A 10,755-nucleotide genomic window follows, 5' to 3' on the forward strand; every position below is an offset into this window, starting at 1 on the left:
AAAAAAAAAAAAAAAAAAATGCAGGTATGAGTAAAGCAACCCCCTCGCCAAGCCACTGAAATCTAAGTACATACATTGCCATTGTGTGACCCGCCACAGTAGGTTTCCGACAAAGTCCCCCCTCCCTCGTACCTATTGAAGAAAAAAAATAAGGAATGTCTTTATTGAGAACAAAAGAGTTGATTCAGGCCTGACAGCACCAGGGGAATTCATTTCTCTCACAGTTGGTGGTGTGGAGTTCTGGCACAGCATAATGAAAAAGTTTGATAAAATCTCTCATTTCCTTCTTGTTTATGGGTGAGCAAATAGTAAGCTAAATATCCCTCCATGCTGTTAGCGGCTGTGGGAATCATTCGGAATATGATCCAAATCAGCAGATAACCATGTTTCTCTTATTTATATCACATCAAAGAGAGTAAAAAAAAAAGATTTTTTAGAGCTAGAATCTATGAAAAACACCAAAGTTTTGGGGTGCGTTCAGAGGCTGCAGGTCCATTCATCACATGCACAGCGTCGAGCAAACAAGGGGATCGTTTTCCACGGGCCTTTAAGCACAGCATTGTCAGAGAGTTCAACAGCCAAGCGACAGACGAGTCAGGAGCCCCCCCAGGGCCCTTCTATCCACCTCACTCTCAGTTGCTTTGTCCAACAGACACTGAATAGGTGATCCTTTGTGCTGACCTCCTCCCATCTGCTGACCCACCCAGCCCCCAATGAGCTTCCTCCTGTCCACCAACAATGCGCTCCAGAGAACTGATATCTGCGTTTCCTCTGCTTTATGTCTGCATGTATGTCAGGTTAACAGGCAAAGTGGTGAAAAACATCCCAATTATGGACCTTCGACAGAACTTTGCAAATCAATTTCAATTTTATGAGCTGTCTTGAAGCTCAGCAAGTTGTGGTCAGGACGTGACAGGATGTGAGCCGTGATCAGAGGAAATATCTGATGTTAATTAGGATGCAAGTTTTTTGAATCAGCCGGCTTTGTGAGTGAGCTTAGATCATGTTTCTTAATGCCCCTCTGGCTCACCATTTATCCATAATTGGGCTGTGGTTCTTCAATAGGACATTCACATTTATTATAGAAAGATGGATGCATTTGTGAAATAAAAAGGAACCACAAAATTCTTACCAAGCCTTTCGCACAAATCAAAGCAAGATCAAGGCGATGATTCATTGTTGTCTTGTATTGTCCCCAAAGCAAACCCGAAAGTACTTTTTTTACCAACTTGTGTAATGTGAAATTCCTCTAAGACAAATTAGTCTGTTTTCTGTCCTTCCAGAAATGTCAGCTCTCATACTTCCTTTTTTCTCCTTAAAGACCTCAGCAATTTGATTTTTTTCTTCCTTTTCAAAGTCTCCCATGTTTCTTCACCAGATTCATGGTGAGTTCTTGCATTTTTAAAGATGCATGTTTCACACATGACTGGTTTGGTGGATTTCTGATCTTGGTTTTGTTTCCCCAGGGTGGAAAGGTTCCCCAGCACTGGAGAACTCTTTGAACTTCTCCTCAACATGTCAGGAATTCCAAACAGAATTCTCCAAGGTGACGGAACTTAGTGTAAATAAAACCATGACAAGGTCTTCCTTTGTTTTAAATAAATAATGTCACAGATATTTGCTTCCAAAAAAATAGAAAAGAAAAAGAAAAAAAAGATTGATGTAACCAATCATTGTGGTTTCTGTTACTACTGTTGTGTATCTGCTGTGGCTACTACTCTCATAACAGACCTCTGATTATCCTTACTAATATTTTTATTAATTTAGTTAATAAAAAACTTCACTAAAGTCACTTACATTAGATAAGGCAGAGTGAGCTGTCTTTAAAGTCTCACTCCAATTATCTTTTGATCTATTTTTAAAGGAAAGGATGTGTTTGTCTGTAAGTGGATGCATCAGAATGGAGAGGAGCAGAGAGCTTGTGGCAGGCCAATTGTTGCACTTACACCAATGCTACAAGCTTTTACCAACATGTTTTCGCCTGCTCCCGATTCACAATAATTTGAATAAAGAAATACTAAAAAATGCAATTTAATTTTAAGCTTTATTTTCTTTATAAAATCCTCCTTCATAAGAGAAACATGCCACAAGAACATGTTAAAAACACAATAAAAAAAAAATCTTTAAAAATAGATTTAAAATGTGCATATTTAATTTCATCTTTCTTTGATTTTGTAAAGAAAGATGCACACCTAAAAAGTTTGTTGCCTTAGTTATGCAGCAATTTTCCAATTTCTTTTCCTGTCTATACATGATGACAACTGAAATCACGTCTTGATTTAGATCGAATCAACTGAAGAAAAGAGGATTATTTTAACCTCTATATCTTTTAATGTTGACTACTTGAGCAAACTTTCTGGACTGCTGTGTGTTTTGGTAAAAATCCAACAGCAGTAATGTGTAAAAATGTCTTATTTTGGTTCAAAACAGAAACTGCTCCTAACTAAATTAAATTGAAGAACATCTTTTGGCTCCAGTTTTTTTCTTTCTGCGACATCTCTGTAATATCCGCTAATGGGAGGTTAAAAATCATCCCTCACCCCGCATGACAAAGTGAAAGACAAGTGCATAAACATACTTTTGTGTTGCTCACATGGGGCTCCTTCTTCTTCATGCTTTCCACACAGATATCATCCACAGATTGTTTTTAAATTCTTTTTTCCATTAGCTGGTTAGCAGCAGCGGCAGCAGCAATTTGTCTTTTCTGACATAGTGAGCAGTTTATACGACACAAATATACTTTCTGTCTAAAGGAAGAAAAAAAAATAACAGTCACCACCTGGATTTAACTAAACAAATGGATAAGAGCCTCCAAGTGGAAAAGTACTGCAGTGATGAATATGTTTCAGCTGGAAACAACTCATTTAACAGTCAGTGCTCCTCATTCATTAAACAAACGAGTTGGTAGACATTCTGAGCTCGTGGAAACGTTGCTGCTATGTTTCAAGGCCGTGTAAAAATGAATAAAATAAAGAAAAGAGTTTAGCAGTCCAATGCATCAAAACTGAAAAGAACAGTAGAAAACATATTTATTGAAACGAGCTCCAGTTTCAAAAGGTTATTGTGTTCACAGAGATTACATTCATAATTGGTTGAATTTCATTAGATAAATCTAATAAAAAATACTTTCCACAAACTGCATGTGAACAGAATTTTGGTTAATGTCATCAAACATAAATCTACCAACAAAAAAAGTTTGATTTTATGGTTTCTAGTTGAAATATCTACAAGTAACTTTTCATTAAAATGCAGGAACTTGTCTTAAATAATACGTCTTAGGAACTTTGGGCTGGATAGTGGGGCAGTGGTTAGCGCTCTTGCCTCTCATCAAGAAGGCTCCTGTTCAAATCCTAGCAGGGACCCTTCTGTGTGGAGTTTGCATGTTGTTCCTGTGCATGCGTGGGGAATCCAACAGTCCAAAAATGTACTTCATAGGTGTGATTGTGACCCTGTGATGATGAACTGGTAATCTATCAAGGATGTGCCACAGTCTCACCCATCAGTACTTGGGATAGGCACTAAAACTAGACTTTAAAAATGTAACTTTTAAACATAACTAGAATAAACACAGGCAGGAATAATATTCTAGAATTAATCAACTCAAACCTTAAATAACTTTCAATATTTGACTTTCCAATAAATATGTTTTGTCAAAATTATACCAGTTAGAAATAAGTGGAAGATAAGGCCGGGCCATTAATAACACTAAAATAAAAATGGTCTGGAGGGCCGGATCCGGCCCCCGGGCCTTGACCTTGACACGTGGGCCATAGAAGATAAAACAGTATGAGAAAAATGATATGTTGTTGAATCATTCATACTAGAAACCAACCCAATATCTTCAAAGGAGCCCAACTCTCTCTCTTTATTTTATTTTATTTTTTGCATATTATTTTTATCTATGAGAGGCTGATATTGTTTCAAGAAACCAATATTGATTTGCAGAAACTACAAAGTTTTATTTGACTTCTTTGACTAATTTATGCATGTTTTTTTAAAGATTAATGTGTAATTGTAGTCCTCAAAGTATAATAGTCTAGAAATAGAGATAGTTTGACTCTGTTAGCTCTTAAAAATGATGAGTGTAAAAAAAAAACAAATTTGTTTTTCTGACATAATATTACCAATTGTCAGAATAATTTATATAAATTTAAGTCTTTTTTTTCAACATTAATTTCTGTCTTTAAAGGGCAGAATTTTTTTCACTTAAAGTAAGGGAAAAATATAGTTTTCTGCATTTTTTAAATTGATTTTGAAAATGATTTTTTTCCATCTTTTAATAAAAGAAACTCACCTGAAGAGCAGTGAGGATGTTAGCAAGTGCTTGTCCATACGTGTCATGGCAGTGGACTGCAAGAGCACTGACAGGAACATCCTGCATTACTCTCTGCAGCATCTTCAACATGGAACCAGGTGTTCCGACGCCGATGGTGTCCGCTAACGAAATCTCATAACATCCAATTTCATACAGCCTCCTTGCCACCTAAAAAAACAAAAAAAAATCATGAGACAGACATCAGAATGTGAAGCAAATGTGAAGCCAAAATCTGTAGTTTAGTGAAAGTTTTACTTCATGTTACTTGAACAAAAAATAAAACGAAAATTCTAAGACCCAAAGTAATAAAAAAAATGCAAGAAGTGAAAAAATACAGTAAAACTGATGACAAAAATGTTAAAATATCAATTCAATTAAAAAATACTGTAAATGTAAAAAATAAACAATCAATAAATGTAAAAAAAAAAAACAAAACAAAAAAACAGCAACAATCTAAGCAATTATTTTAAATAAATTCTGAAAGAAGAATTTCATCAATCTAATACATTGTTTTCTTGAATTTGGTATGAAATGATTTAAAAAAAAAAAACATTTTACCTCAGCAACCTTTGCAGACTCAATGCGACCTTCATAAGGGCATCCAAGAGCACAAGAAACATACCTGAAACGAAGACAAGTTTATTGGAGTTTGATGGTTTTTTTTTTGTCTTTCAGCACAAAATGCACATTACTTTCATGAAGATAAAAGAAAAGAAACATTTTAATGAAACATTACACTAAATCTATAAGCCTTATTGAAGGAATTTACTCAGGATAATCTTAAGAAATAAACCAACTGATTGTCTCACTTGTTCTTTAAAATCAATGTAGCTCAATAAGCAATAAATAAATAAATAAATAAAATAATAATAATACGAAGTATAGCACCTTTTTAACATTGTAAAATTGACATTTAGAAACCAAATTGTTATAATTTATCTTACAATTAGCAGCCTTCAAAATCCCAATTAACTGCTGCTTCAGTCATGTTTGAAGGAAAGACAATACTTTAGAATAAACACCCAGAATGACTTACTAATGAGCTATACAGGCATAAAGCTGCTATGTTTTCCGTATGGGTTCTCAACAATTAAACAATACCAGGTAATTATCTAAAAAAAAAAAAAAAAAAAAAAACATTCATGGTGTATTTGAACCGCAATGTGTTTAGATTCAGGTGTTATTATTCTGTCTTTTTCTTTTACGAAAGATGAAAAATTAGACAGGTGCTCCACAGGAAATCAGAAAGTAATTAGACTAATTGCTTAATTTACATTAGAAAGGACATTTGCAAAATACTAACCCACGGACTGGAATTTGCCGCTCTTTGGCAGCCTTAACGACTTCCTCAAACTTCAGCATGCTTTCATCAATAGAGCAGTTAATGTTCTTTCTGCTGAAGGTTTCTGACGCGGATCCAAATACAGCCACTTCAGTGGCACCAGCTGCAACCTTCAAATGAAAAAAAAAAAAAAAAAATAGGAATTAAAAAAAAGAGCTTCCATAAATGTTATGGAGGGGTATTTAAATAATCCCTAGGGCTTATGTGACAGGAAAAGAATCTACTGATGATCGTTGAAACTGACAAGCCTGACTACATTTGAGACATCGTCGAAATAGTTAGGTATTGTACATATCATCACAGTGAGCACATAAACTTACAGCCTCCTGGAAGCCTTGCATGTTAGGTGTCAAAACAGGATACTGAACGTGTGGCGCTCTCTGGATCCCTCTGAGAACATCACTGTGATCTGACATCTACAAACAGGTAGAAAAACTGATGATGCATCAACATATGCTATAAAACATGAGTGTATTTTGGGAAATATACATCATTCACAAATGTTTTCTATAGGAAGCAGGAAATCCATTTCATAAGCAAAACATTTTTGTATAATGCTCCCTTTTTTCAAGTGAATTTGGTCGTTTCCATGTGAGGGTAGAACTATAAACAAGAGAATGAAATGTACTTTGCAAACCCTTTGATGGGTCTAGCTTCCATAAATCACTCTGCACTCCTCTATGCACCATTTATTACCTGCGGTACCCACTTTGAAGAGACGAAGCTGGTGGCCTCAATCACAGAAAGGCCCGTTCCTGAGAGCATGTCTATCAGTTGGATTTTCACTCTTGTTGGAACAACTTCCTGTGGCAAAAATTAAACCGAAAAAGGGATTTAGTATGAAAAAGCAGGTAAATTTTTTCTCTCCCTTAAAATGTTTTGATAAAATATCATATTTTACTTGTAAAAAATTGTAAAAAATGAAACTGCAACATACCTTTTCATTTTGAAGTCCATCTCTAGGCCCAACTTCTACAATTTTTACAAATTCTGGATACTTGATCTAATAGGAACAGAAACAAGACTTTAACAGGAGCTGCTTTAAACTCAAGAATGAGGTCAACAAGCATTCGGAGGTGGAATCCCTGAAGGCATGTTACATCAAACATCCATGTCTTTGCATCTGAAAACCACAGGAAACCTGAGAGCCAAAGCCTATCATGTCATTTAAATGCAAACTTGTGTGTGTCGTGCAGAAAACAACATCAGGGTAACTCCACTTGAACCACAGGGAATGTTCTTGGTATCAGCTTCTTCATTTTCAAGGAAAACACATAATAGATTTGAGGTGTTATTCTGAGCAGACATTGCTCACAGCCAGACTGACTGTGTTGTTATTTTTGCTGATTAAAACCTTAAAGCCGGATCTCTGCGGACTGCAGCCTCTCCTGACAAACACAACTGGATTTCCTGGAGAGTGTGTTGCTGGAATTTTTTAACATAACTGATATGAAACAAAGATAAGAATCTGACATTCAAAATATGCAACATTTACAAAAGAAACATTTCACCGTTATGTGGGTTCTATTAAAAAAATGTATCTTTAGCAGTTTTGTGTCTCCAACTCACTGCAAGTATCCTGTGAGAAACTGGCTTCTATTGTGTGGAGAAAAAGGAAAAAGAAAGTCTCTTTATCTTCCATAATTTATTGGTTTATATTTTAGTCAGAGATGTAGGTTCAAGACGTTATTTATCCAGAAATGTTTTGACCGCAGTCTTTCTTAAAATTAACATTATTTATAGAACATTTTTCATACTGTGACACAAACTGCTTTACATAATGTAAACACGTTTACTTATACAGTAAGTGCAAAATCTGAGGAAAACTGACCATAAGAGGTTGAAATATGACAAAAAAAGACATTTTGTGGAACCTGTGATGTAGGATCTAATATGAAAGAGGCCAGGTTTATTTAATAAATAAACTTGAGTATCACTAAACCCACAGATAAACAAAAAGGTGACAAAGCAGATGCTCTGACCAGACACTAGTTCGGGGGTCCCAGGTGAACCATAATATCAGGCCCTTTGCAGCGATTCTATTAATCATTTCTTAAATAAAAAAGAAGAAGAAAAGAAAAAACATCTATTGAATAACTTCTTTACTGGTCCACTTTTAGACATAGTTAATGTCAAGAATTCAAATGTTTTGATATGACATTTAAATAAGGAGGACTTGTATTTTTTGTATATCCAACCCACTGTTGATGGAACAATCTATTGTTATATGGGGATGGGGGAGGACAAAACACTTTAACATGAGAAGTCTTGTGTCATTTTAGTGATTTTGTTTTTTATGTCATAATTAAGTAATAATGGGCATGGAAATTATTTTAGATATTTTTTTTAAGTGTTCATCAGAATGTTGGGTTCCCCAGGCAATTGCCTACCTTTGCCTAATGGTAGGTCCGCCCCTGCCAGACACTTAAATATAGTAAGGGAAACTAACAGAAATTAAAACAACTGGATGATCTTCAAAATTGATCTAGTGTGACTGACATGGGGAAAAATTGAAACACAACAGTACAAGAAACTTCAAGAACCAAGGAAATAAAATGGGCCATACTGTATGTTTGATCACATAAAAAAACATATTTATAATAATAATTAAGCTGTATGGGTTATTGTGAGACATTTCAACTACAATGGAATTAAGCTAAAGTGAAAACAAATGTAACTGATTAGAATTAAGATTCCAAACCGGCTCTAATAGACAAACAGTGGTGTTTAAATGTTTGTGTTTTGATGTTTCTCTTTTGACTAAAAATATTGAACTGATATTTTACTTGAATTGTGACTTAATTTGGGGATTTTTATACGACATTAATCATATTTCAAAATTCAATCAAAAGCTCAAGGAAACACCTTTTGTTTGTGGATTTCACACTTTATTATGATGAGCATTAGGGCTCATCATAATCTCATGAAAAGGCTTGATTATGCTTTTACTTTTCTGAAAATAACGCTAAAGACAATGTTACATTACATTACCTTTATCAAGCTGTCTAAGACTATTAAGTGTCGAGCAGTAAAAGTAGAATAACTTAAACTGAGGATCATTTGTAGCTAAAATGCATCAAATGTTTGACAATTATTGTTTAATCAACCCTTGTGTTTTTAAGAAGCTCCTGTGTGACTGAATTTGAACCAAAATGCCAATCAGGACATGAGTGGCTGTCTGTGTGCAGCCTCCCAGTCATGTGGCGTAGCATGTGTTCAAGATTAAAAACAAAAGAAAAACAACACCCACCTTCTCTTCCTGCAGCCAGCGTCTTAGCCAGGGGTAGTCCTTGATGAGTTGCTCATAGCTCAGGCAGTGCTTTACTGCGGTGGGGAAGTTACCCATCCAAATAGCTGCAGCTTAGCCGGCTGCACAGTCCTGTGACAACAGCCAGCTCAGATGTGCTGGACAAGAATGCTAATGCAGGCCTTTAGTTGCACGTCCTCGCTGCATTAGGAGGTAGTATGTGGATGGCTGCCGATGATGAACGATGACTCAGCAGCTGCCATGGCAACCACATCTCTAGCAGATGGGTGCGTGAGAACGGGAGGGGTTGGAAGCATTTCTCCTTTAGGATTATTGGAATATGATGGGACTGAAAATAAACTGAAGTACCAGTAATAAGATTAAGAAAAAATACATTTGTTAATATTTTATGTGAATAAAACTGTTGGCAAATAAACATTTATGTAAACAATTTTTTCAGTCTTTTCACTCTGTTAAAAAGCAAAGACTTCTGGGAAAAAGTCTGCCTTGATTGAGCTCCTGTGACCTAAAAGGTTTGGGGCTTCCAATGCCAGACATGCCACTGTTGCCAATGTCAACTCTGCAGTGTAATAAAATCCCTTGTTAAGGCAGGGCAACATTCACCAGAGAAAGAGCCATTCTGAACCCAGATGTTAACAATAGAGGGGCCTAATGAAGTGCTTGCATTCAACCATCTCACCACAGTAAACTGCTCTGTGATGAGAGACCCCTGCCTCTCTCTCAGGGGAGGGGACTCAAATGATCAGCCTGAAAAAAAAGACTTTTGTGGAGGGAATTCAAGCTTGATGTCTATCGGATGCCGCTCTTTAAATATTTAGATCCCTTGGGGAGTATTTACTTTTATCTCTGATTTTTTGGGGTTTTTTAATGTGTACAATTGCTTATTTTTTACTTTAAAAATCCGTTGTGTGTGAATGTTTGAGCACTTCAAGTTTTTTGGAAAGCTTTATTTTCTATACAAAAAGATCATTGTAGACCCTAGGTTTCAGAAAAGATCAAACCACTTTCATAACAAAAAAAAATGGTACTTTGTATGCAGAAGAAGCTACTGTAGGCTATGATCACTTTTGAGCAACAGTGCAGTTTAACACAGATGAAGAGAACCAGAGATCCAACAGTTGCTTTGAGGATGACTCTGAAGTTGCATTGTGTCTTTGTAGATCCAGACAAAGTCTATGACAGAGTGAGGAGCTGTGGTTTGGGTGTGAAAGTCTGGAGTGATGGAGAAGTTCATTGGAATTGTGCATGATCTGTATGACAGCTGTTAGACACTGGTGAGATGTACTGTAGGTGTGACAGAGGAAAAAAGCTTCTTTGCCGAGAGGCTAAACATCTTTAAAACTGAACTCTTTAAAAACTGTTTTTGCCATGGAACTATCCTGGATGAATTAGTCTTCACAGATAGGTGACTTAAGGTGGAATTAGGACAGCATCAAGAATTAGCTTTGATATCTTTTTTTTTTGCTTTGGTTATGAACAGACTAACAGATTGATGATACACAGGAATCTCTGTGGACCATGGTGTTTGCAGATGACACTGTGATCTATAGTGAGGTCAAGGTTCAAGTGGAAAAAAATCTAAAACAGGGCTGCCAAATCCTGGTCCATTTTGTTTCCAGCTGAATGTAGTAATAGATATTGAGGACCAGGATTTGGCAGCCCTAATTTAGAAACATGAAATTTTGCATGAGAAAAAGTGGAATGAGGATCATTTGCAGCAAGACAGAGTGTGTGTTTGTAAATTAGAGCAACTTCAGTGGAGAAGAATAGAAAGGTTGAGGACTTTAAGCAGGTTTGAATGGATGGAGTAAGGTTTCAAGTGTGATGAAA

General features: G+C 36.0%; 1 protein-coding gene across 1 annotated transcript in view; it reads right to left on the reverse strand.

The window, feature by feature from the left end:
- Nucleotides 1-9,155, reverse strand: part of hmgcll1 (3-hydroxymethyl-3-methylglutaryl-CoA lyase-like 1) — a 15,469-nt gene extending 6,314 nt beyond the window's left edge. The window contains exons 1-7 of the mRNA XM_024297879.2: nt 8,908-9,155; nt 6,595-6,660; nt 6,354-6,461; nt 5,978-6,073; nt 5,619-5,767; nt 4,874-4,937; nt 4,295-4,483 (exon numbers count right to left, since the gene is read on the reverse strand). Coding sequence (XP_024153647.1) covers nt 4,295-4,483; nt 4,874-4,937; nt 5,619-5,767; nt 5,978-6,073; nt 6,354-6,461; nt 6,595-6,660; nt 8,908-9,003 — 768 coding nt within the window. The 5' untranslated portion in view covers nt 9,004-9,155. The remainder of the gene's footprint in view (nt 1-4,294; nt 4,484-4,873; nt 4,938-5,618; nt 5,768-5,977; nt 6,074-6,353; nt 6,462-6,594; nt 6,661-8,907) is intronic.
- Between the last annotated feature and the right edge of the window lie 1,600 nt (nt 9,156-10,755).

Source organism: Oryzias melastigma, linkage group LG15 (genome assembly GCF_002922805.2).
Source record: "Oryzias melastigma strain HK-1 linkage group LG15, ASM292280v2, whole genome shotgun sequence".
Classification (NCBI taxonomy): domain Eukaryota; kingdom Metazoa; phylum Chordata; class Actinopteri; order Beloniformes; family Adrianichthyidae; genus Oryzias; species Oryzias melastigma.